Below are 27670 nucleotides of genomic sequence, written 5' to 3' on the forward strand. Positions count from 1 at the left end.
GATCCACCCGCCTCGGCCTCTCAAAGTGCTGGGATTACAGGTGTGAGCCACGGTGCCCGGCAAGGAATCTTTTTAGGGTGATAGAAATGTTCTAAAAATTATACTGTGTTGATGATTACACAATTCTGTACATTAACTAAAAATCACTGAATTGTATGCTGAAAATGAGTGACTTTTGTGGATTATAAATTATACCTCAAAAGAATACCGCAAAAGAATGTTATTCCTTATTTTTTGGAAATGGAGTTTTTCGCTCTTGTTAACTAGGGTGGAGTGCAGTGGTGTGATCTTGGCTCACTGCAACCCCTGCCTCCTGGGTTCAAGCAATTCTCCTGCCTCAGCATCTCAAGTAGCTGGGATTACAGGCACCCACCACCATGCCCAGCTAATTTTGTATTTTTAGTAGAGACGAGGTTTCACTATGTTGGCCAGGCTGGTCTCGAACTCCTGATATCAGGTGATCTGCCTGCCTCAGCCTCCCAAAGTGCTGGGATTACATGCGTCAGCCACCGAGCCTGGCTCTTTTTTTTTTTTTTTTTTTTTTTTTGAGACAGGGTCTCACTCTGGTTGCCCAGGCTGGAGTGCAGTGGCATGATCTCGGCTCATTGCAGCCTCGACCTCCCAAGCTCAGGTGATTCTCCTACCTCAGCCTCCTGAGTAGCTGGGACTACAGGTACAAGCCACCACACCTGGCTAATTTTGTGCATTTTTAGTAGAGACAGGGTTTTCTACATTGCCCAGCCTGCTCTTGAACTCCTGTACTCAAGCAATCCTCCTGCCTCAGCCTCCCAGAGTGCTAGGATTACAGGAGTAAGCCACTGCACCTAGCCAAAACAGTATTTTCAAGAGGGTTACTGGTGGCCTGGGTCTGAGAAGTTTCAATGAAGTAATGAGAATAAAAACCAGATTTGGATTTAGGAGTAAATTCAAAATGAAGAAATGGAGGCAAGAAGTGAAGGGTCTTTCATTTAAGAAATTCGGTTCTGGCTGGGTGCGGTGGCTCTGGCCTGTAATCCCAGCACTTTGGGAGGCCAAGGCAGGTGGATCACGAGGTGAAGAGATTGAGACCATCCTGGCTGACACAGTGAAACCCCGTCTCTACTAAAAATACAAAAAATTAGATGGGCGTGGTGGTGGGTGCCTGTAGTCCCAGCTACTCGGGAGGCTGAGGCAGCAGAATGGCGTGAACCTGGGAGGCGGAGCTTGCTGTAAGCTGAGATGGCCCCACTGCACTCCAGCCTGGGAGACAGAGAGAGACTCCGTCTCAGCAAAAAAAAAAAAAAAAAAAAAAAAAAAGAAAAAAGAAATTTGGTTCTAAGGGAAGGAAGTAAAAAAAGTGGTACCTAAAGAGACCCACAAGGTCACGAAGGGGAGGAAGGTGGTAAGTTTAGTTTTAGATGTATTCTGTTTGAGGTAAGACTCCATATAGCTACTAGACAAATATTCCCTTTTGTTTTAGAAGTAGGAATTGTGGCCGGGCGCGGTGGCTCAAGCCTGTAATCCCAGCACTTTGGGAGGCCGAGACGGGCGGATCTCGAGGTCAGGAGATCGAGACCATCCTGGCTAACACGGTGAAACCCCGTCTCTACTAAAAAATACAAAAAACTAGCCGGGCGAAGTGGCGGGCACCTGTAGTCCCAGCTACTAGGGAGGCTGAGGCAGGAGAATGGCGTAAACCCGGGAGGCGGAGCTTGCAGTGAGCTGAGATCCGGCCACTGCACTCCAGCCTGGGCGACAGAGCGAGACTCCATCTCAAAAAAAAAAAAAAAAAAAAAGGAATTGTGGCAGATTGCTTAGTACAAAAGTTCCACAACAGGTGGGCATTGGAGTGAAGCTGGAAAGAGAGCAGCACAGGAGATAAAGGGCCCCAGTTGTTCTCTAGGCAAATTCCATTTCCAGAATTACTGAGCTCAGAGAATATCCATAGGACTTCATCTGTCAGCTTCTAGGTATATCAACATTAACTTACTCCTCAGTACATATAGTGAAGAATCTCTGTCTACTCTCCCACTCTCCCCTGTTCCAGTTCTTCATTATATGGAAGTTTTTCCTGGTGTTTAACACAAATCTCTCTTTAAAATTGTAATCCCAGCACTTTGGGAGGCTGAGGTGGGTGGATCACGAGGTCAGGAGATGGAGACCATCCTGGCTAACACGGTGAAACCCCGTCTCTACTGAAAATACAAAAAATTAGCCGGGCATGGTGGCAGGTGCCTGTAGTCCCCACTGCTCAGGAGGCTGAGGCAGGAGAATGGTGTGAACCCAAGAGGTGGAGCTTGCAGTGAGCCGAGAGTGTACCACTGCACTCCAGCCTGGGTGACAGAGCGAGACTCCGTCTCAAAAAAAAAAAAAAAAAAAAAAATTGAATCCTTTAAAACTTCTCATTTAAGAAAAGATGCTGTGGCCAGGTGTGGTGGTTCATGCTTGTAATCTTAGCACTTTGGAGGGCCGAGGTGAGAGGATCTCTTGAGCCCAGGAGTTTAAGACCAACCTCTGTTGCATGGCAAGACCTCATCTCTATTTTAAAATAATAATAATAATAGAATGTATTTTAAAAAAAGAAAAAATGTTGTGTACTGTCATGCTTTCTATTTCTAGTATTTACAAGATTGCCAGACATCCTTTTTTTTTAACGACATGGAGTCTTGCTTTGTTGTCCAGGCTGGAGTGCAGTGGCTCAATCTCACCTCACTGAAACCTCTGCCTCCAGGGTTCAAGCGATTTTCCTGCCTTAGCCTCCAGAGTAACTGGAATTACAGGCGTGCACCACCATGCCCAGCTAATTTTTGTACTTTTGGTAGAGATGGGGTTTCACCACGTTAGACAGGCTGGTCTCAAACTCCTGACCTGAGGTGATCTTCCTGCCTCGGCCTCCCAAAATGCTGGGATTACAGGTGGGATCCACTACACCCAGCCGCAAACTACTATTGATTAATATCAATCATAAAATAAAGCAAACTCGAAATAATGGGAAAAAAAGTATTTAAAGCTGAGCACAGTGGCTCCCAGCACTTTGGGAGGCCCAGGGAGGAGGACTGCTTGAGTCCAGGAGTTTGAGACCAGCCTTGGCAATATAGTGAGATTCTCTTATCAACAAAAAATATAAACAACAAAAAAAAAATTGGGGCCAGGCGCTGTAGCTCATGCCTGTAATCCCAGCACTCTGGGAGGTCGAGGCAGGTGTATCACGAGGTCAGGAGTTCAAAACCAGCCTGACCAGCATGGTGCAACCCCGTCTCTTCTAAAAACACAAAAATTAGCTGGGCATGGTGGCACACGGCTGTAATCTCAGCTACTCAGGAGGCTGAGACAAGAGAATCACTTGAACCCAAGAGGCAGAGGTTGCCGTGAGCTGAGATCACGCCACTGCACTCCAGCCTGGACACAGCAAGACTCCATCTCAATAAATAAATAAATAAGATGCTCAACATCTTTTTTTTTTTTTTTTGAGACAGAGTCTCTCTGTCACCAGGCTGGAGTGCAGTGGCGTGATCTTGGCTTACTGCAATTTCTACCTCTCCGGTTCAAGCAATTCTACTGCCTCAGCCTCCCAAGTTGCTGGGACTACAGGCTTGCGCGGCCACGCCTGGCTAATTTTGTTATTTTTTTTTAGTAGAGACGGGGTTTCACCATGTTGGCCAGTATGGTCTTGATCTCCTGACCTTGTGATTCACTGCCTCGGCCTCCTAAAGTGCTGGGATTACAGGCGTGAGCCACTGCACCAGGTGTTTTTGTATTTTTAGTAGACACGAGGTTTCACCATGTTGGCCAGGATAGTTTCGATGTCTTGACCTTGTGATCCACCTGCCTCGGCCTCCAGAGTGCTGGAATTACAGGCGTGAGCCACCGTGCCCGGCCACAACAACTTTAATGCTCAAGGAAATGCAAACCAAAACCACAAATACACCATTTCAAACTACTAAGATGGCTTAAAAAATGTTTTGGAACCTTCAAATACTTGTACAAAATGTTTGTAGCAGCTTTTTTCACAATAGCCAACAAGTAGAAACAACCCAAGTGTTTGTAGACAGATGAACGGATAAACAAATTGTGGTATATCCATACAAGGGAATACTATTTAAGTATAAAACAAAATAAAGTATTAATACATAGTACAACATAGATGAAACTTTTTTTTTTTTTTTTTTTTTTTTTTTGAGACGGAGTCTCGCTCTGTCGCCCAGGCTGGAGTGCAGTGGCCGGATCTCAGCTCACTGCAAGTTCCGCCTCCCGGGTTCACGCCATTCTCCCGCCTCAGCCTCCCGAGTAGCTGGGACTACAGGCGCCAGCCACCTCGCCCGGCTAGTTTTTTGTATTTTTTAGTAGAGACGGGGTTTCACCATGTTAGCCAGGATGGTCTCGATCTGCTGACCTCGTGATCCGCCCGTCTCGGCCTCCCAAAGTGCTGGGATTACAGGCTTGAGCCACCGCGCCCGGCCGAAACTTTTTTTTAATGCTAAGTGAAACTAGGCAGACAGAAAACCTCAACTATTGTATGATTCCACTTATATGAAATATAGCAAATTCATAGAGACAGAAAGGGCACTGGAGATTAACAGGGGCTGGTAGGAGAGGTTAATGGGGAGTTATTGCTTACTGCGCATGGATTCTGCCTGGGGTAATGAAAATTTTTGGAAATAGATAATGGTGATGATTGCACAACACTGTGAATGTAATTAATGCCACTGAATTATACACATAAAGATTGTTAAAATGGTATTTTTTCTCATATATATTTGACCACAATTTTTTTTTTTTTTTTTTTTTGGTGGAAACAGAGTTTTGCTCTGTCGCTCAGGCTACAGTGCAGTGGTGGGATCTGGGCTCACTGCAGCCTCCGCTTCCTGGGTTCAAGCAATTCTGGACTACAGGCGCGTGCCGCCACGCCCGGCTAATTTTTGTATTTTTAGTAGAGACAGGGTTTCACCAAGTTGACCTGGATGGTCTGGATCTCCTGACCTCGTGATCCACCTGCCTCGGCCTCCCAAAGCGCTGGGATTACAGGTGTGAGCCACCGCGCCCGGCCCCATATTTGACCACAATTAAAAAAAAAAAAAAAAAAAAAAACAACGAACTGACTATAAATAGGGTGACTTTAAGTAGAGTGAGTATAAACTCCAGAACAGTCCACATTTACGACTGTTGTGTGGATTGTAATTATTGATAGTATACCACTAGACTCTCAAAGCTATACCAGTTTGAACAATAAATTATATAGTCACCCAGTCTCTAAGATCTCATTTAGAATGGTTCTGCAATCCTAACATAGGGCATTAGGACCTTAGAAAGGTTTTGCGATGACATCACCTCTGGAAAACTAGAACCCACCGGCCTCCAGGGAACTGGAGGCGGGGCGGAAGATATGTGCATTTCACACAAACGCCTAGCTCCCAAGTGAGAATCTTTTCAGTGATAAATCATCTCTTTACTTCGGGTCCTGAGAGCCTACGACAAAAGGGAAACACTTAAACAGAATGTGTGGGATGGAGTCAGCGGCGGCAGAACAGACAATAGCCCCACCCTCCCCTGTCAAGCCACACTCAGCATGGCCGCCAGCGTCCGTGTGGAGGAGGGAGCGCGCATCCTCTCGCAGCCCCAGAGGGGCGGGCCCTGGGAAACCGAACGAGCTTCAACGGACCAATGGGGAGAGGCAAGGGGCGGGGTTGGCCTGGGTCGTCGGCCCGAGGGCGGTGAGGTTGACTTGGACTGGCGGATCTTGTGGTGCCGCGGCTGCCACGTTATTTCCAGCTTTTGAGGTGGATTTTGCCCGGTGGTGTGCCACCGTCAGCGCTTCCGGGTTGAACTCCAGCTGAACTGATCAGATCCCACCCTACTCAGTGCTTGTCCCTCCCCTTCCAAGCTAGCCCTAGTCAAAGCCCTGTTGGCCCCTCCCTCTCCTTTGAGATGACTCATCTCTGTATCCCAACGACGCGGCACCAGGTGTGGCCTGACACGTTTGAGCTTAAAACCTTTTTTTCTGATTATAAAAATATATGCATATTTGGCCGGGCGCGGTGGCTCAAGCCTGTAATCCCAGCACTTTGGGAGGCCGAGACGGGCGGATCACGAGGTCAGGAGATCGAGACCATCCTGGCTAACACGGTGAAACCCCCGTCTCTACTAAAAAATACAAAAAAAGCTAGCCGGGCGAGGTGGCTGGCGCCTGTAGTCCCAGCTACTCGGGAGGCTGAGGCAGGAGAATGGCGTAAACCCGGGAGGCGGAGCTTGCAGTGAGCTGAGATCCGGCCACTGCACTCCAGCCCGAGCGACAGAGCAAGACTCTGTCTCAAAAAAAAAAAAAAAAAAAAAAAAATATATATATATATATATATATGCATATTTTAAGAAATTAAGAAAAGCGTAATGGAAATAAAAGTGATTTACTGTCCCATCAGCCAGAAACAATCATAATTAACCTTTGTCATTCTTTTTTTCCCTCTGTGTATCTATTTTAACACAACTGGGACAATGCTGTATAACTTACATATTGCTGTTTGCATATTAAATGTTTTTCTTTGTGATTTTATTTAGTTATTTCTTTTTTTTGAGACGGAGTCTCCCTCTGTTGCCCAGGCTGGAGTGCAGTGGCACGGTCTTGGCTCACTGCAAGCTCTGCCTCCCGGGTTCACGCCATTTTCCTGCCTCAGCCTCCCAAGTTGTTGGGACTACAGGCGACCGCCACCATGCCCGGCTAATTTTTGCGTGTGTGTTTTTAGTACAGACGGGGTTTTACTGTGTTAGCCAGGATGGTCTCGATCTCCTGAACTCGTGATCCGCCCGCCCGCCTTGGCCTCCCGAAGTGCTGGGATTACAGGTGTGAGCCACCACATCCAGCCTTCTTTGCGATTTTAAATGAATGGATAGGATAAGGTATTCCATGGATGAATGACTATCATTTTTATATTTTCCTGTTGAGCATTTAAACTAAACTTTGAGCCTGGGCACAGTGGCTCACACCTGTAATCCCAGCACTTTGGGAGGTCAAGGCAGGCAGATCACCTGAGATCAGGAGTTCGAGACCAGCCTGACCAGCATGGTGAAACCCCATCTTTACTAAAAATACAACATTAGCCGGGCGTGGTGGCACACACCTGTAATCCCAGCTACTTGGGAGGCTGAGGCAGGAGAATTGCTTGAACCTGGGAGGCAGAGGTTGCAGTGAACCTAGATCATGCCACTGCACTCCAGCCCGGGCAACAAGAGCAAAACTCCAATTCAAAAATAAATAAATATATATATATAAAATTTAAAAAATAAAATAAACTTTGAGTAGATAGCCTCTTGGAGATGGGGCAGGTCGGAAAAGAGAGACAGCTAAGAACTGGCTATTCCCAGCTTCACCTTCTCTTGCAAAGTTGTTCCACAAGAATTACAAGATTGTAGAGTCTTTCAACATTTTAGGATCTTAGGGTTATAAAGTAGTACAATAGAGAAACTTAGAATCATAACATCTTGGGTGGGTAAGGACCCTGAAAAAACAAGTCCAAGCCTCTACCAAATAGTTTCACTCCATCTAAAAAAATAAACAAACAAAAACCGTTCTCTATGGAAAAAAAAAAAAATAGAAAAATTAGGCAGGTGTGGTGGGTGCCTGTAGTCCCAGCTACTTGGGAGACTGAGGCAGGAGAATCACTTGAACCAGGGAGGTTGCAGTAAGCTGAGATCACACCACGGCACTCCAGCCTGGGAAACAGAGCAAGTCTCTGTCAGAGAAAAGAGCGAGAGGAAAGAGAGAGGAGAGAGGGGAGGGAGGGAGGAAGGGAGGGAGAGAGAGAGAGGAGAAAGAAGAGAGAGAGAGAGGAGAAAGAGAGAAAATTGTAGGAAGAGGTGTGGCAAAAGTCAAATGGTATATTAATTTCCATAAGCCTATATGGCAGAGCATATAGAATAGTCCTTCTTAAGGCCAGAAGAGTTTTTATCCCAAAACAGCATTATCAACTCAGAGTGACTTGTTTTAAATGAAGAATTTAGTTATTTTGGTGGTAAGGAGCAGGTTACCTCAAGTAGTTCAGGGTAAAAGTTTGTTGCGCATTTCATTATAAAAATAGGCATGTTGGAGGGCCCTGAGATGCTAAGCAGGCCAGTTTCAGAAAGAGATGGGATTCAAAAAGAGGGTGGTTTCCTATTGAAGAAAAGGGTAGGGACCACAACAAAGTTGGAAGGTCTGGTTTTCTTGCAGCCAGACTTAATGGATAATTTATTCATCTGAACTGAGTCTCAGTTTCATCATCTGTAAAATGGAAATAACCATGCAATTGTTCTCTAATTGGACCATTAACAATGTATGGCAGAACAATGAAATCTAAGACCATTATAGGACTAGGTGCGGTGGCTCATGCCTGTAATTCCAGTACTTCAGGAGGCAGAAGAGGGAGGATCGCTTGAGCCTAGGAGTTCAAGACCAGCCTGGGTAACATAGCCAGACCCCATCTCTATTAAATAAATAAAATAAAATAAATAAGGCTGGGCGTGGTGGCTCATGCCTGTAATCCCAGTACTTTGGGAGGCCGAGGCGGGCAGATCAATAGATCAGGAGATTCAGACCATCCTGGCTAACACTGCGAAACCCTGTCTCTACTAAAAATGCAAAAAATTAGCTGGGCGTGGTGGCGGGCACCTGTAGTCCCAGCTATTCGGGAGGCTGAGGCAGGAGAATGGTGTGAACCTGGGAGGCGGAGCTTGCAGTGAGCTGAGATCACGCCACTGCACTCCAGCCTGGGCGACAGAGCGAGACTCTGTCTCAAAAAATAAATACATACAGAGATACATACATACATAGATAAAAACACTAAAGATAAAAGGGTTCAGGCACAGTGGCTCAAGTCTGTAATCCCAGGACTTTGGGGGGCCAAGGCAGAAGGGTCACTTGAACCCAAGAGTTTGAGACCAGCCTGGGCAACATAGTGAGACCCTATCTCTACAAAAAATTTTAAAATTTGGGTTGGGCGCGGTGGCTCAAGCCTGTAATCCCAGCACTTTGGGAGGCCGAGACGGGAGGATCACGAGGGCAGGAGATTGAGACCATCCTGGCTAACATGGTGAAACCCCATCTCTACTAAAAAAAATACAAAAAACTAGCCGGGCGAGGCGGCGGGCGCCTTTAGTCCCAGCTACTCCGGAGGCAGAGGCAGGAGAATGGCGTGAACCCGGGAGGCGGAGCTTGCAGTGAGCTGAGATCTGGCCACTGCACTCCAGCCCGGTGACAGAGCGAGACTCCGTCTCAAAAAAATAAATAAAAAATTTTTTAAAAATGAAAGACATGAAGAAAGAGAAACATAATGAAATGTTAACATCCTGGCTGTCTTTGGGTGGTGCTGATTTTTTTTTATTTTTTATTTTTTTTGAGATGGAGTCTCGCTCTGTCCCCAGGCTGGAGTGCAGTGGTGCTATCTCAGCTCACTGCAAGCTCCGCCTCCTGGGTTCACGCCATTCTCCTGCCTTAGCCTCCCCAGTAGCTGGGACTACAGGCGCCTGCCACCACGCCCTGATAGTTTTTGTATTTTTAGTAGAGAAGGGGTTTCACCATGTTGGCCAGGATGGTCTCGATCTCCTGACCTTGTGATCCACCCGCCTCGGCCTCCCAAAGTGCTGGGATTACAGGCGTGAGCCACCGCGCCCAGCTGGATAGTGTTGATTTTTGCTGTTGTTGTTTTTACTTTTCTGTATTTTTCAAATGTTTCAGTTAATTATGCCTCCCCACTTTCTTTGAAGAAAAGGCTCTCAGGGGCTAAAACAGGAGTTGCTAATCATGACAATCATCTCTATTTTGATCAAAAACTTAGAGCCCAAGTTCTTAGTATTCTTCAGCAAGCCCAATCTTCATCCACAAATTATTTCTGGTACCTACAATGTGTAGATGCTTAAAAGATGTTGAGAAAAACACAGAGTGGGATCAGACAAGGATCCGAATATCAAGGAGCGTTTTCTGGTAGTTTGAAAAAACACATCTTCAAACAACTATAAAACAAATTATAAGGTCTATAGAGGAGGTATAGGAAAATGTGTTGAACAATTATCAGTGTTGTATGTGCAATGCACATGTGAATAGGAACGGCTGAATGGTAAATTGGAGACAGATCATGAAAGCTGTAAATGCCGGCCAGGCGCGGTGGCTCACGCCTGTAATCCCAGCAGTTTGGGAGGCCGAGGCGGGCGGATCATGAGGTCAGGAGATTGAGACCATCCTGGCTAACATGGTGGAAACCCTATCTCTACTAAAAATACAAAACATTAGCCAGGCGTGGTGGCGGGTGCCTATAGTCCCAGCTACTCCAGAGGCTGAGGCAGGAGAATGACGTGAACCCGGGAGGCGGCACTTGCAGTGAGCCGAGATAGCACCACTGCACTCCAGCCTGGGCGAGGAGAAGGTTCCAGCGATTCTCCTGCCTCAGCCTCCTGAGTAGCTGGGAATACAGGCACATGCCACAATGCCCAGCTAATTTTCTTGTATTTTTAGTAGAGATGGTGTTTCACCATGTTGACCAGGTTGGTCTTGAATTCCTGACCTCAAGTGATCCACCCACCTCAGCCTCCGAAAGTGCTGGGATTACAGGCATGAGCCATTGTGCCTGGCATATTATTATTATTATTTTGAGATAAAGTCTCCCCCTGTCACCAAGGTTGGAGTGCAGTGGCACAATCACAGCTCACTGCTGCCTCAGCCTCCCAGACTTAAGTGATCCTCTCACCCTCAGTCTCCCAAATAGCTGGGAAAATATGTATGCACCACCACATACAGCTAATTTTTATTTTTATATTTTGGTAGAGGCAGGATTTTGCCATGTTGCTTTGGGTGGTCTCAAACTTCTGGGCTCAAGCAATCCTTCTGCCTTGGTCTCCCAAAGTGCTGGGATTATAGGCATGAGTCATTGTGTCTGGCCTACATTTATTATTTCTTAATTTTTTTGAAGACAAAGTCTCTCTCTGTCACCAGGCTAGAGTACAGTGGTATGATCATAGCTCACCGTAACCACAAAACCCTGGGCCCAAGGGATCCTCCCACCTTGGCCTCCCAAAGTGTTGGGAGTACAGACGTAAGCCTGTGCACCCGGCTGTATTGAAGGTTTTTTTGTTTGTTTTGCTTTTTAAATCATGATCTCCATGAAATATGCTTCAGGAAAGCTGTTTTTGGAAATAAACTGGAATAGGAATGAGACTAAAGACTGGCACACCAATTAGTTATGCCGGCACAATAGTTCAGATGGGAGATAATGAAAATGGACCTTGGCTAGTACATGTGGAGGTAAAGAGGAGAAGCATTCAAATGAAGAGATAGAGCAGATAGTTTGAGATAAAGGTCAGAAGCGCCTATCTCATTAAGTCAAGGAGTTACTACTATTCTCCAAATAATGTATTTCAAAAACTACCTCCACATTTTGATTTTGTAAAATTTGCACCCGTGTCTCCTAATCCCAGGCTGCCAGGCAGGATAATTACACTAGAGGTTATGAGTGGTTTGCTAGAGTGGAATTAGGGTTTTTCTGTTTCTGTTTTCCAGTACATGTGTGATATTTAGGCCATGGACAGCAGCAACACACAGAACTTTTCCATAAGAAAAGTGTTTTGTCGGCCAGGCGCGGTGGCTCAAGCCTGTAATCCCAGCACTTTGGGAGACCCAGACGGGCAGATCATGAGGTCAGGAGATCGAGACCATCCTGGCTAACATGGTGAAACCCCGTCTCTACTAAAAAATACTAAAAAAAAACTAGCCGGGTGAGGTGGTGGGCGCCTGTAGTCCCAGCTACTCCGGAGGCTGAGGCAGGAGAATGGCGTGAACTCGGGAGGCGGAGCTTGCAGTGAGACGAGATCCAGCCACTGCACTCCAGCCTGGGCGACAGAGCGAGACTCCGTCTCAAAAAAAAAAAAAAGGAAAGAAAGAAAAGTGTTTTGTTTTGTGGAGGTGTGGGTCTCACTATAGCCCAGGCTGGTCTCAAACTTCTGGGCTCAAGCAATCCTCCTGCCTCAGCCTCCCCAAGTGCTGGGATTATAGGTGTGAGCCACTGCACTTGGCCGAAAAGTTTTCTTACGTTGAGTAACACGTTTGCGATAACAAGTGGTTCAGTGCAGACCAACCTGAAAGGGTTGGGAAGAGGTGGATAAGGGTAGCCTGTCAGGTGTCACAGTATCCCTCTGCTGGAGGAGCTCTGTGCAGGAGGTACTCTCCCAGGGCTGGACCAACCAGAACACAGGTTTTGGGCTTCTGGAAAGATTATTGTTTAAGTTGCACACCTAACTACCTGGTGAGTGGTTCTCTGTACCGTCTCCGTCATTTTTTGTTTTCTTTTTTTTTTTTTTTTTTTTTTTTGAGACAGAGTCTTGCTCTATCGCCCGGGCTGGAGTGCAGTGGCCGGATCTCAGCTCACTGCAAGCTCCGCCTCCCGGGTTTATGCCATTCTCCTGCCTCAGCCTCCGGAGTAGCTGGGACTACAGGCGCCCACCACCTCGCCCGGCTAGTTTTTTGTATTTTTAGTAGAGACGGGGTTTCATCGTGTTAGCCAGGATGGTCTCGATCTCCTGACCTCGTGATCCGCCCGTCTCAGCCTCCCAAAGTACTGGGATTACAGGCTTGAGCCACCGCGCCCAGCTCGTTTTTTGTTTTCTTAAGAGTCAGAGTCTGGACCAGGCAAGGTGGCTCATGCCTGCGCCTGTAATCCCAGCATTTTGGGAGGCCAAGGTGGATGGATCACCAAAGGTCAGGAATTCGAGACTAGCCTGGCCAACATGGTGAAACCCTGTCTCTACTAAAAATACAAAAATTAGCCGGGTGTGGTGGCGGGCACCCGTAATCCTAGCTACTCCGGAAGCTGAGGCAGGAGAATGGCTTGAAACCAGGAGGTGGAGGTTGCAGCGAGCCGAGGTTGCACCACACCACTCCAGACAGGGTGAGACTCTGTCTGAAAAAAAAAAAAAAAAAAAGGGTCAGAATCTGCCTCTGTCCCTCAGCTGGAGCACAGTGATGCCATCCTAGTTCACTGTAGCCTTGAACTCCTAAGCTAAAGCAGTGCTCTCGCCTCAGCCTCCCAAGTAGCGAGGACTACAGGCTGGCACCACCATGCCCAGCTAATTTTTAAATTTTTCTGCTACCTTGGCCTCCCAAAGTGCTGAGATTACAGGTGTCAGCCACAGTGCCCTGCCCCTTCCTATGGGCCTCTGTGATCTTACTAAACAGTTGAGCTTCCCTCTTGCAGCCTCTTTCATCATCTTTTCACCCTCTCTCTAGGGTTAGGTAATTCCCACTCACTCAGCCCAGCCCTGCACAAGGAGAAAATTCCTGGTAAAGTTCAGGCTAGGGTGTCAGCCCATCTCTTTCTGGCTTTTCCTAGGTAGCCAGTCCTCTTCCTCTTCTGGAGTTTTATATATATTTTTTCTTTTAAGTATGATTTTCTTTGTATCAAAACCATACCAAAAAATAGAAGCAGAAAACTTCCACTGAAGCTAAAATAGTTTTCAGTTTGAGGTAGCTTAAGGTATATATTTTCACTTAAGTCATAGATTAGAACTTTTTGGAGTATGGGAAACTTTTTCTAATAGGTGACCATGAAATTATTACTTGAAAGGAAGTTTAACCAGAGATCAAACATAGTCTTTCTAAAGGGCCTCCCTTTATTTTCTTGCTCCCTAAGGCATTCTCTGATGTGGTTGTGCTGAGAACCAGGACAGTTTTGTTTTTTTTTTAAGCTTTAAAGGAAGGCTAGCTTGTAAAATAAAACCAGAAAGGCAAAGTACTCAATGCTTTTTTTGTGATGCAAGATATTATAAAAATCTAAAATCCATATTTACTTCTAGGAACTTTAAAAATATTCACATATTCATTATTTCATTCAACATTTGTTGGCACTTCATTATGTTCTATGACCTGTGCCAAATGCTGAGGATAGAAAGAAAAATAAACAATATTCCTCTGAAAGTGCTATAGTGAATCCGGTGGAGATCTAGTGGAGAAGATACATAAGTGAACAAATAGTGACAATACATTGTGTTGACAGCATGAGAAATGAGCTGTGGAAGTGCAGAGGAGGGACCACATTATTCCTGCAGAGTCATTGGAAATGGCTATACAGGAAAGGTAACATTTGACTTGTGTCTGGAAAGAAGAGTAGGAGTTTTCCAGGTGAATGAGTAAAGAAAGGTCATTTCAACAGAAATATTGCAGGAGCAAAGGCTGGGAGGTGTGATAGAGACTATCAAGATTGGAGAATTACAGGATTTAATATTGGCTATGGAGTAATATTTGTGTTGAAAAGGGTGGAAAGGGCTGGGCATGGTGGCTCACGCCTGTAATCCCAGCACTTTGGGAGGCTGAGGCAGGTGCATCAAGTTGGGAGATCGAGACGATCCTGGCTAACATGGTGAAACCCCGAATCTACAAAAAATACGAATAAATTAGCCGGGCGTGGTGGCAGGTGCCTGTAGTCCCAGCCACTCGGGAGGCTGAGGCAGGAGAACAGCATGAACCTGGGAGGCAGAGCTTGCAGTGGGCCGAGATCGTGCCACTGCACTCCAGCCTGAGGGACAGAGCGAGACTCTGTCTCAAAAAAAAAGAGAAAAGAAAAGGGTGGAAAGGCCAGCCAGGCTCAGTGGCTCACACCTGTAATCCCAGCACTTTGGGAGGCTGAGATGGGAGGATGTTTGAGCCCAGGAGTTCGAGACCAGCCTGAGTAACAAAGTGAGACCTCATCTCTACAAAAATAAAAATAAAAATAAAAATAAATATAGAAATAAATTAGCTGGGCACAATGGTATGTGCCTATAGTCCCAGCTACTTGGGAAGCTGAGGTGAGACAATTGCTTGAGCCCAGGAGTTTGAGGTTGCAGTGAGCAAGATTGCATCACTGCACTTCAGCTTTGGTGACAGAGCAAGACTCTGTCTCAAAAAAAAAAAAAAAAAAAAAAGTGGGGGTAGAAATAAGGCTAGATAGGTAGGTGGGAAATAGAGAGCAAAGGACTTGGTTTTTAGGAGTCTGGGCCTGATCCCATAGCCACTATAAGGAGCCACTAGCCACATGTGGTTATTTATATTAGAATTAAATTAAAATCCAGTTTCTTTTCTTTCTTTTTCTTGAGATGGAGTCTCTCTCTGTCGCCCAGGCTGGAGTGCAGTGGTGCGATCTCCGCTCACTGCAAGCTCCGCCTCGCAGGTTCACGCCATTCTCCTGCCTCAGCCTCCCGAGTAGCTGGGACTACAGGTGCCCATCACCACGCCCAGCTAATTTTTTTTTTTGTATTTTTAGTAGAGACGGAATTTCACCGTGTTAGCCAGGATGGTCTTGATCTCCTGACCTCGTGATCTGCCTGCCTTGGCCTCCCAAAGTGCTGGGATTACAGGCGTCAGCCACTGTGCCCTGCCCTAAAATCCAGTTTCTAAGTCACACTAGTCGCACTTCAAGTGCTCAGTAGCCACATATGGTTGGTAGCTATCTATTAGAGCAGATATAGAACATTCACATATTTGCAGACAGTTCTGTTGGACAGCACTGCTACAGGCAGTGTGTGAAGGGCATTAAACAACCTTGGGCAAAAAAGTGACATGGTCATATTTATGTTTAGAAACAGTACTCTGATAGCAGCATAAGAAATGGCATAGAGGTGGGGGTATGGTGGGGTGTACCTGGGGTCTCAGCTACTAGGGAGGCTGAGGTGGAAGGATCATTTAAGCCCAGGATTTCGAGTTCAGCCTGGGCAACACAGTAAGACCCTATCTATTTTTTAAAAACCCTTTTTTTTTTTTTTTTTTTTTTTTTGAGACGGAGTCTCGCTCTGTCGCCCGGGCTGGAGTGCAGTGGCTGGGTCTCAGCTCACTGCAAGCTCCGCCTCCCGGGTTTACACCATTCTCCTGCCTCAGCCTCCGGAGTAGCTGGGACTACAGGTGCCCACCACCTCGCCCGGCTAGTTTTTTTTTAGTATTTTTTAGTAGAGACGGGGTTTCACCATGTTAGCCAGGATGATCTCGATCTCCTGACCTCGTGATCCACCCGTCTCGGCCTCCCAAAGTGCTGGGATTACAGCCTCGAGCCACCGCGCCCGGCTAAAAACCCTTTTCTTATAGACTAGGAAGAATCTTTTGTGTTGCTGCTCTCCAAGGTCCAGATATCATAAGTGGCTCATGACTGTAATTCCAGCATTTTCCAAGGCCGAGGTGGGAGGATTGCTCGAGCCTGGGAGGTCATGGCTGCATTAAACCATGATTGTATCACTGTACTCCAGTGTGGGTGACAGAGTGAGACCTTGTCTTAAAAAAAAAAGGCCAGGTGTGGTGGCTTACACCAGTAATCCCAGCACTTTGGGAGGCCAAGGTAGGCAGTGTATGAGGTCAGGAGTTTGAGACCAGCTTGGCCAACATGGTGAAACCCTGTCTCTACTAAAAATACAAAAATTAGCCAGGTGTGGTGGTGGGTGCCTGTAATCTCAGCTACTTGGGAAGCTGAGGCAGGAGAAGCGCTTCAAACAGGAAGGCGGAGGTTGCAATGAGCTGAGATTGCACCACTGCACTCCAGCCTGGGCAACAAGAGTGAAACTTCATCTCATAAAAAAAAAAAAAAAAAAAAAAAAAAAAAAATGGCCTGGAGGAGGGAGAGAAAGGGATTTGTCAAAATCATTTTAAAGTGAAGTGATCGTGGCCGGGCACAGTGGCTCACTCCTGTAATCCCAGCACTTTGGGAGGCCAAGGTGGGCAGATCACAAGGGCAGGAGTTCGAGACCAGCCTGGACAATATGGGGAAACCCCATTACTACTAAAAATATAAAAATTAGCTGGGCATGGTGGTGGGCACCTGTAGTCCCAGCTACTCAGGAGGCTGAGGCAGGAGAATCGCTTGAACCAGGAGGTGGAGGTTGCGGTGAGCCAAGATCATGCCACTGCACTCCAGCCTGGGCAATAGAGTAAGACTCTGTCTCAAAAAAATAAAAATAAAAATAAAATAAATAAATAGAATGAAGTGATCACAAATTACTATTTGGTTCCCTCTTTCTTAACCCTACAGTCATAGCTGCCTTTCTTCTGATATCCACTCACCATGAACGACAAAACTATCCAGAATTTAGGCCCAAAGCATTGACTTCAGGAAGCCTTTTTCAGGTGGCATTCACATGCTCCAGCCCTTTCCTTCTCTATCTCCCACTAGAGAGGTCAGAAGGCATTTGGTGAGCCTCTAGGCTGATAGCCAAAGGGTCTTCTGGGCAATAAAGAGAGGGACAGGAGCAGTCACATGCTTGGGAGAATGGGAAATTGGCTTATCTGGTACCTAGTTGTAGACTGATGCTCCGTATTCATCTCAGATTATAACTTAGAATGTTCTTTACTGCTCACATCTAATCAGTCACCAAAGTCTGCCCATTCTATCGCCTTAATATCTCTCATATTGATTCCTCTCCATCTCTATCAGTGCCTTAACTTAGACACTCCTCCTTGTCACTTACATTGCCACTTTAGTCTTCCGGCTGGACTCCCTGGCTCTGTTCTCTTCTCTACTTTTCCCCTCTTTTTTTTTTTTTTTTTTTTTTTTTGAGACAGAGTCTCGCTCTGTCCCCCAGGCTGGAGTGCAGTGGCTCGATCTCGGCTCACTGCAAGCTCCGCCTCCTGGGTTCCCGCCATTCTCCTGACTCAGCCTCCCGAGTAGCTGGGACCACAGGCGCCCGCCACCTCGCCCGGCTAGTTTTTTGTATTTTTTTAGTAGAGACGGGGTTTCACCGGGTTAGCCAGGATGGTCTCGATCTCCTGAGCTTGTGATCCACCCGTCTCGGCCTCCCAAAGTGCTGGGATTACAGGCTTGAGCCACCGCGCCCCGCCTACTTTTCCACTCTTAACTGGCTCCTGATTGGTCAAAGCCTCCCCAACTCTTTGGTCTGACATTTAACAATTTGACTCTATCCTGCCTCTCTAATCTCTTTTCTCAATAGTTTTCTCTCTAAATCTACATTTCAGCCAAACTTGAAGTCCCCTAAACATTCACCACTCTCTTTTTCAAAACCACACAGTGAGTAAATGGCAGGGGCAGGAATGAATTTGAGCCCATATTCTATGCACATTCTCCCATCTCTGTGTGTCTACTATGCTGTTTGTGAAGAAGCAGACAAGAAATATCATTGTAGAAATGGGTTATAGGTAGGAGAAAAGAGAAAGAAGAGGGAACTTTCAATTCAGTTCACCAGATGCATATTTCATGGGCTGGGCCCTGGACTAGATGCTGGAGATACAAAGATAAATAAGGTATTGGCCAGGTGCGGTGGCACATGCCTATAATCCCAGTGCTTTGAGAGGCTAAGATGGGAGGATCACTTCAGGTCAAGAGTTCGAGACCAGCCTGGGCAATATAGCAAAACCCCCTCTCTGCAAAATAAATATACATAAGCTGAGCTTGATTGTATACCTTTGTAGTCCCAGATACTCAGGAGGCTGAGGCAGAAGAATCGCTTGAGCCCACAAGTTTGAGGTTACAGTGATCTATGATCACACCACTACACTCCAGCCTGGGCAGCAGAGCAAGACCCTGTCTCAAAATAACAACGAAAAACAATCAAATATGAATAAGGTATACATATCCTTGACCTTGGGAAGTTCATGGTTTATAGAAGGATGAAGTAAAAAGAAGAAGGTACCTGGAAAGCAGCCTGTGTTGAGCTGTCTTGGTTTCCCCAAATGGGTGAGAGGCTCTATTTTTAGAGGCTGAAGACAAAATAAGCCAGAGAAGCTACTGAATGTTAGATATGCAGGAATTTCTGCTTACATCTATATGAAAGTGTCCCTCTGGGAAGCTCAGTAAATGCATTCCTTTATAACATATAACATCTGGCCGGGCGCGGTGGCTCAAGCCTGTAATCCCAGCACTTTGGGAGGCCGAGACGGGCGGATCACAAGGTCAGGAGATCGAGACCATCCTGACTAACACGGTGAAACCCCGTCTCTACTAAAAATACAAAAAATTAGCCGGGCGAGGTGGCCGGCGCCTGTGGTCCCAGCTACTCGGGAGGCTGAGGCAGGAGAATGGCGTGAACCCGGGAGGCGGAGGTTGCAGTGAGCTGAGATCCAGCCACTGCACTCCAGCCTGGGCGATAGAGCAAGACTCCGTCTCAAAAAAAAAAAAAAAAAAAAAAAAACATATAACATCAGCAACAGAGCTTGGCAACAATAATATCCATTCCAGTACGTTCATGGATATTGCTAAGGTGCGTTTATATTTATATATGCTAATTTCAGCTCCCTTTTGGGTTCTAGATTCTGGACCTTTAAAAAAATATTCTAATTGTTGGCTGGGGCGCGGTGGCTCACACCTATAATCCCAGCACTTTGGGAGGCCAAGGCAGGCTGACAATGAGGTCAGGAGATTGAGACCATCCTGGCTAACACGGTGAAACCCCATCTCCACTAAAAATATAAAAAATTAGCCAGGCGTAGTGACAGGCGCCTGTAGTCCCAGCTGCTTGGGAGGCTGAGGTAGGAGAATGGCATGAACCCGGGAGGCAGAGGCTGCAGTGAGCCGAGATCGGGCCACTGCACTCCAGCCTGGGTGACAGAGCGAGACTCTGTCTCGAAAAAAAAAAAAATTCTAGTTGTTTTGGGAATCCTTGTATCTTCATACAAAGGACTAACCGTCTCCTTCTTCCTTCTTTTTCCTTTTCCTTACTTACCCCAGAGAGTGTATTAACGTGAAGATGGATTTGTATATATTTTTTTTTCCCCAGACGGAGTCTTGTTCTGTGGCCCAAGCTGGAGTGCAATGGCGCCCTCTCAGCACACTGCAGGCTCTGCCTCCCAGGTTCAAGCGATTCTCCTTCCTCAGGCTCCTGAGTAGCTGGGATTACAGGCATGCACCGCTACGTCCGGCTAATTTTTGTATTTTTAGTAGAGATAGAGTTTCACCATTTTGCTCAGGCTGGTCTCAAACTTGTGATCCGCCTGCCTTGGCCTCCCAAAGTGCTCGGATTACAGGCATGAGCCACCGCACCCGGCCATGTATCTTACTAGATTGTATTTACCTGGACTAGATGAGGAAAGAAACTCTCTGGCTGCCAACCTGCCCTTTTGCAAACCTATAGTCACAATCCCATAAAACAGATGAAGCAAAGGCACTGAAATGAAACAGCTCACCACTTATATAACATTATGTTAACTAGGTACCTTCTTCCTGTCTCCGTTCCTCATCTGTGAGATGGGTATAATGATCCTCAGCCTCACAGGGTTATTGGAAAGACTGAATGAACCCATAAAGAACCGACCTGGCACATACTAGCATTTGATTGATTTTTTTTTTCTTATTTAAAATTTCACTTCTAAAACCCCAGTAGCATTTATTAGGCAACAATCAATCACTGTACTGGAGGAGGTATGGCTGGCCCATTATATTTCCAAGCATAATTAATTGTCATATCTGTGTTACCTCAGTACTTTGCACACAATTCTGGTATTTCACTTACCATACTAGATACTAATTATTTGTTACTAGATACTAATTATTTTTTACTATTATTTTGATTGAGTTTCTCAAGGACTGAGATCCTGACTGATTAATTTATTCCAGCATCTAGCACGGACGTGGAAATCTGACTTGTAACCTCACCTCCCGGTGGCTCACGCTTGTAATCCTAGCACTTTGGGAGGCCGAGGCCGGCGGATCACCTGAGGTCGGGAGTTCAAGACCAGCCCGACAAACATGGAGAAACCCCATCTCTACTAAAAATACAAAAATTAGGCGGGCGTGGGGGCGCGCGCCTGTAATCCCAGCTACTTGGAGACAGGAGAATTGCTTGAATCAGAGAGGCGGAGGTTGCGGTAAGCTGAGATCATGCCACTACACTCCAGCCTGCGCAACAGAGCGAGATTCCGTTTCAAAAAAAAAAAAAAAAAGTCAGATCTGTGCTAGACGCTGAAAGGAATTAATCAGACAGGATCTCAGTCTTTTAAGAACTTTCAAATACAGAGAAGAGGTGGTAACAAATCATTAGTGTATAATATTGTAAGTGAAAAATCAGAAATGTGTGATAAGTACTGGGGTAACACAGAGATGGTAATTAATTCTACCTGGAGAAACAGCAGTGAATGTGACAACCTGAGTGAGGGCGGAAAGCAGGGGAATTTCTAGACGCTGAATTTCAGAAGCTTCCGGAACTAAAATGATGCGGAAGTTGAGTGAGTCTCGGTGGGATATTGTTGCTGCACCTGGTCAAGGCCGTTTCGTCAGTGTTTTCAGACACCCTTGGGAACGCGGCTGCAGGTGCGGGTCTTCGGTTTGCACAGCTAGAGGCCGCGCAGTAGCAAAGGATGAGCGGAACCTTGGAAAAGGTAACGTAGATTATACGCACGCGGGGCTCGGTGAGATGTTGGAGGGTGCATAGCGGGGAGGTGGCGGCGCGGGGACATCCGGGGATGAGACACTGGGGCGCCCAAGGTCCTTCCCAGCAGCACATGCGGCTGCCTGGCGTTGAAGGGACTGAGCAGATTCCTTTCCACCCGGGGCGAACTCTGCGGAGCCGAGCCGTGCCACCCCCACACCACACGCCACTCTCTCCACCCAGTGCCTGGAAAGGGGAGAGCTCTGCGATGGGAATCACACCAGGATACGGTCCCGATTAACTGTATGACCTTGGGCAGGTCATTTTATATTTGCATTTAGTTATCAACTTCTATAATTTTTTCTAAGAATGCAGTTTTGACTTGCTGAACTGATGAGGATGTGAAGCTACCTGGTAATAAGGAAAGAGTAGTAATAAACTACGTTTTCGTTCCTTCCCTCCCCTCCCTTCTCCTCCTTTTCCCTCCCCTCCCTTCCCCTCCCTTCCCCTCCCCTCCCCTCTCCTCCCCTCTCCTCTCCCCTCCCCTCCCCTCTCCTCTCCCTTCCCCTTCCCTCCTCTCTCCCCTCCCTTTTCTTTCTTCTCCGATTTCGCTCTGTTGCCCAGGCTGCTTGGCTCATCACAACCTTCGCTTTCCGGGTTCAAGCCATTCTGCTGCCTCAGCCTCCCGAGTAGCTGGGACTACAGGCGCACAACACCATGCCTGGCTAATTTTTGTATTTTTAGTAGAGACGGAGTTTCACTGTATTGGCCAGGCTGGTCTGGAACTCCTAACCACGTGATATGCCCGCCTCGGTCTCCCAAAGTGCTGGGATTACAGGCGAGAGCCACCGCACCCCGCAAATTAACTACATTTTCATTTCCAAAACCTTATTTAAATGACTGTCATAAAACCGTATGAATCACTATAAATGTGTTCCTTGACTTTCTCCTATTCCCTTAAGAGATTTAACAGATTGCATTTGTGCTTTTTCAGTTGTATCATGCTGTTTAGATTAATGGCTCATTTTAGCAATTTATATTAAAATTTTGTTTTGGCATTAATTGTGGAGACTATATTTCCATGATTCATAGATCAGCATGGTCGTTGCAGCTCATGGATCTACCTATGGTTACCTTGGGGGTGCCCTTGAATGTGTAAGGGCCCACGCCTCACTTCATCCTTTATGAAACAATTCACTTGTTCACCTGAGCCAGTTTGTAAGAATTTGGCCAAATATGGTGCCAAGATAATAGAAAAAAAAATTCAGAAAGTTTCAAAATTCCATTGTTAAAGATGGTCACACTGGTGACTACACTCCTTGATTTGCCTTGGTTGCAAGAAATGCTAAAAGGGAGGGAATAAAATAGTATCAAGGAATCCTATTTGCAACCATTTGGTTCTCCATGTTTCACCATGTTGCTCAGACTGGTCTGGAACTCCTGGAAAAGAGCCCATGGAAATCTGTCATTAAGGCCAGCATCTGACATGGATATATAGGGCCTTTGGACATCTGATGCCACTGTTCTCTTCCCGACTCCTTAGTTACTCCTTAGTTGCTTTAGTCAGCTAACCTCGTCATTATTTGCCAAATGTAAGTCTGTCTCAAAGTGTTAGTTAATACTTTACATTTATAAGGAAGGTCATGGGATTTGTGTCAGACAGTTCTATCTCTTGTTATGACCTTGGGCAAGTTATTTCACTTCACTGCTTGTGTTTCCTCTCTGTAAAATGCAGATGATGCCCACCACATGGAATTGTAGAGATTATAGAGAATAATGTAGATAGGAGTATTTTGTAAAGTATGAAGGATGATGCAAATAAGAATATTGATATTATTCTATAGTTAATAAATTTTCATTTACATAATTTCATTTGATCTTCACAATATCACAAGATAATCCTGGCAGATGAGGAAATGGAAGCCTCATGTCTGGTATATAATAGAGACTTCAATGTCATACTGATGCCTTGAATGAATGACTGGAACCTAGGGTTTGTTTTTGTTTAGAGCAGGGTCTCACTTTGTCACCCAGGCTAGAGTGCAATGGTGCAATCATAGTTTACTAAATTCTTGAACTCCTGGGCTCAAGTGATTCTCTTCACTCAGCCTCATGAGTAGCGGGGATTACAGGTACACACCACCATGCTCAGCTAATTTTTTTTTTTTTTTTTTTTGAGACAGAGTCTCGCTCTGTCACCCAGGCTGGAGTGCAGTGGTGTGATCTCAGCTCACTGCAAGCTCCCCCTCCTGGGTTCATGCCATTCTTCTGCCTCAGTCTCCTGAGTAGCTGGGGCTACAGGTGCCCGCCACAACGCCCGGCTAATTTTTTGTATTTTTAGTAGAGACGGGGTTTCACTGTGTTAGCCAGGATGGCTCGATCTCCTGACCTTGTGATCCGCCCGCCTTGGCCTCCTAAAGTGCTGGCATTACAGGCGTGAGCCACTGTGCCCGGCTGCTCAGCTAATTTTTTTATTTTTAGTAAAGATGGGGTCTTGACTTGTAGCCCAGGCTAGTCTTGAACTCCTGGTTTCAAGCAGTCCTCCCACCTTGGCCTCCCAAAGTTCTGGGATTACAGATATGAACCACAACTCCCAGAAGAAACCTAGATTAGTTGTACCCCTCCTAAGACCCCACCACCTTTTCTTTTCTTTTTTTGAGACAGGGTCTCACTTTATTGCCCAGGCTGTAGTGCAGTAGCACAGTCTTGGTTCACTGCAGCCCCGATCTCCCGGGCTCAGGTGATTCTCCCACCTCAGCCTCCCGAGTTGCTGGGGCTGCAGGCACCTGCCACCACGCCTGGCTAATTTTTGTACTTTTTGTAGAGACAGGGTTTCGCCGTTTTGCCCAGGCTGGTCTGGAACTCCTGGGCTCAAGCAATCTTTCCATCTCGGCCTCCCAAAGTGCTGGGATTACAGGCATGAGCCACCATGCCTGGCCCACTGCTTTTTCTTTTCTGAGTATTTTACATCTCCCTAATATGATAATATTCTTGGTTTTCCTCATCTGTGAAATGCAAGATGAAAACCTTTCCTGGCTTTCCTATGTGTCAGACCTTTCCTTCTTTGTAACCCGTACAGCTCATTATACTGATCTAACATAGGATAATAAATAATTTGTGCATCTGCTTTCCTCATTATAAAGTTTTGTGGGTATGCAACTATATTTTCTTTTTTTTTTGTTTTGAGATAGGGTCTCGCTCTGTCACCCAGGCTGGAGTGCAGTGGAGTGATCTCAGTTCACTGCAACCTCTGCCTCCTGGGCTCAAGCGATCCTCTCGCCTCAGCCTCCTGAGTAGCTGGGATTACAGGCATGTGCCACCATGCCTGGCTAATTTTTTGTATTTTTTTGTAGAGATGGGGTTTTGCCATGTTGCCCAAGCTGGTCTCAAACTCCTGGGCTCAAGTGATCCACCTGCCTCAGCCTCCCAAAGTGCTAGGATAACAGGCGTGAGCCACTGTGCCAGGTTGCAACTGTATTCTTGTCTATATGCACCCACCCTATAGTGTATTTGGCCTAAAGTAGGTACCTGGTAAATGTCGAATGAATAAGTGGATGAACAAATGTTGATATTACATGGTAAGTACATGGTAGAGCTGGGACTAGAACTTCTAACTCTTAATTCAGTGCTTTTTCCTTGGGACCCTAAGAAGTTTCTGGCTGCGGATAATCTCAAATTGTATTTTATTTTTGAGACAGGGTCTCACTATGTTGCCCAGGGTGGTCTTGAACCTCTGAGCTCAAGTGATCCTCCCACTTCAGCCTCCTGGGTTGCTGAGATAAAGACATGCCCTTCTGTGCCTAACTTCATCTCAAATTTTAGAAGAGTGAGAAGCCCAGCTTTGCTAGAATAAAACTGGATAGAGCCAGTACCTCTTTGGGTCAACGAAGGAGTTCAGCAGGGTGGAACCAGAGAAGGCACTCATGCTGATATTTATCAGATCAGTGTATTGATGATCACGATGGCAGGATGGTATCTGGGGAAGTTAGAATGCACCAAGGAAATGAGTATTGAATCACTTGCACAGAAAATGAATGGCTCACGGGTGTCAAGCTCAGGTCTAGATGCCACTCACTCTGAGATCACCACTATTTTCTCAGGGATTACCTTACTCTGGAACCACAAGGGTACGGTTAGGGGAGACACTGTGATCACCAATGGTGTGCCAAATTATGTCTAATATGTCAGCCCAGAAGGAATATCCTTGGGAACTGATCTCAGAGATAAGATGTTTTCACATTTCAGCATTTGAAGGCTAAAGTCGAACAGAGTTCATATGAACAAAATATCCTCCTAATACATTCAATAGACAAGAATTAGAGGACATTAAAAGACATGAACTAGTAGTACACACATTTTAGAGTATCTAGAAGGGCAGGAAGTGCAAAAGCACAGAATAAGCAAGAAGTTGGCTATTTCCTGGTCACCAGTAGACCACAGGCCCTGGAGGAGCTTTTCTATTTTGTTAATGGTTTTATCATCAGCACCTGTCATACCTTAAGGTACATATTGTTTCACAAATGAGGAACCAAACAATTACCACCACCATTATCATTGTTACCAATTTGACCATTAATAATGCAGCTTGAGGCCAGGTGCGGTGGCTCAAGCCTGTAATCCCAGCACTTTGGGAGGCCGAGACGGGCGGATCACGAGGTCAGGAGATCGAGACCATCCTGGCTAACAAGGTGAAACCCCGTCTCTACTAAAAAATACAAAAAACTAGCCGGGCGAGGTGGCCGGCGTCTGTAGTCCCAGCTACTCAGGAGGCTGAGGCAGGAGAATGGCGTAAACCCGGGAGGCGGAACTTGCAGTGAGCCGAGATCCGGCCACTGCACTCCAGCCTGGGCAACAGAGCAAGACTCCGTCTCAAAAAAAAAAAATATAATGCAGCTTGTACTTGTTGGCCCTTTTCATGTGTTATCCAATTTAATCATGTCAACAAGTCTATGAGGTAAATTTTTTTTTTTTTTTTTTTTGAGACGGAGTCTGGCTCTGTCGCCCAGGCTGGAGTATAGTGGCCGGATCTCAGCTCACTGCAAGCTCCGCCTCCTGCATTTACGCCATTCTCCTGCCTCAGCCTCCCGAGTAGCTGGGACTACAGGCACCCGCCACCTCGCCTGGCTAGTTTTTTGTATTTTTTAGTAGAAACGGGGTTTCACCGTGTTAGCCAGGATGGTCTCGATCTCCTGACCTCGTGATCCGCCCGTCTCGGCCTCCCAAAGTGCTGGGATTACAGGCTTGAGCCACCGCGCCCGGCCAAGGTAAATATTTTTATAAACTCTTCAGAGATAAGGAAATGAGGTTTAGAGAGATTTACTAATTTGATTAGCAGATATTTATTGGGCACTTGCTCTGTGCCAGAGTGTATGCTAGACGCTGGGATATAGCAGGTTCCTGTCTTCATGGTGCTTATGTATTTATTTATTTGTTTGGAGACAGAGTTTTGCTCTTGTTGCCCAGGCTTGAGTGTAATGGTGCGATCTCAGCTCACTACAACCCCTGCCTTCTGGATTCTCCTGCCTCAGCCTCCTAAGTAGCTGGGATAACAGGCATGCGCTGCCACGCCCGTCTAATTTTGTATTTTTAGTAGAGATGGGGTTTCTCCATGTTGGTCAGGCTGGTCTTGAACTCCCGACCTCAGGTGATCTGCCCACCTTGGTCTCCCAAAGTGCTGGGATTACAGGCATGAGCCACTGTGCCTGGCCATGGTGCTTATTAAGAGATGGACTAATTAAACTTATAACTACTTAACTGACTATGATAAATCCTGCAAATGGAAGATTCAGGATACTATATGACTGTGTAGCAGCAGGATCCAAGCAAGTCTGAGCAGTTATGAAAGTTTTCTTGAGGACACTGCATGACTACTAAGATTTAAAGAGTAAGTGGGATTTAGAGAGAGAAAATATATTCCAGATAAGGAGAAGAACATGTGTAAAGGCCCTGAAATGAGAACACACTTGGAGTTCCAGAGGAACTCCTAGAGGAAGTTGGGAGGGAGAGAAGCACTGGGGTGTAGATTAAGGGAGAGTATGCAGATAAGTATTATGGGAGTGAGAAGTGAGGTAAGGGATTGGATTTGTATTTAGGCCAGGCATGGTGGCTGGTAATCCCAGCACTTTGGAAAGCTGAGGTGGGTGGATTGCTTGAGCTCAGGAGTTTCGACGTGGCAAAACTTTGTTTCGACAAAAAAATACAATAATTAGCCAGGTGTGGTGGCATGCTCCTGTAGTCCCAGCTACAGGAGCCTGAGGTAGGAGGATCAGTTGAGCCTGGGAGACCAAGGCTGCAGCGAGCTCTGTGATTGCCCCACAGCACTCCAGCCTGGGTAACAGAGCAAGACCCTGTATCTATCCATCTATCTATCTATCTATCTATCTATCTATCTATCTATCTATCTATC

At 46.2% G+C, this 27670-nt stretch overlaps 1 protein-coding gene across 2 annotated transcripts in view; it reads left to right on the plus strand.

Moving 5' to 3' along the window:
* Window positions 1-20590: 20590 nt before the first annotated feature.
* Window positions 20591-27670, plus strand: part of MRPL48 (mitochondrial ribosomal protein L48) — an 83454-nt gene continuing 76374 nt past the window's right edge. Inside the window, exon 1 of one of the 2 annotated variants that reach the window (XM_023209456.2) lies at window positions 20591-21274. In XM_023209456.2, coding sequence (XP_023065224.1) covers window positions 21254-21274 — 21 coding nt within the window. In that variant the 5' untranslated portion in view covers window positions 20591-21253. The remainder of the gene's footprint in view (window positions 21275-27670) is intronic. The other variant, XM_031936715.1, reaches the window with a different exon arrangement.

This window comes from Piliocolobus tephrosceles, chromosome 13 (assembly GCF_002776525.5).
Source record: "Piliocolobus tephrosceles isolate RC106 chromosome 13, ASM277652v3, whole genome shotgun sequence".
NCBI classification, from domain to species: domain Eukaryota; kingdom Metazoa; phylum Chordata; class Mammalia; order Primates; family Cercopithecidae; genus Piliocolobus; species Piliocolobus tephrosceles.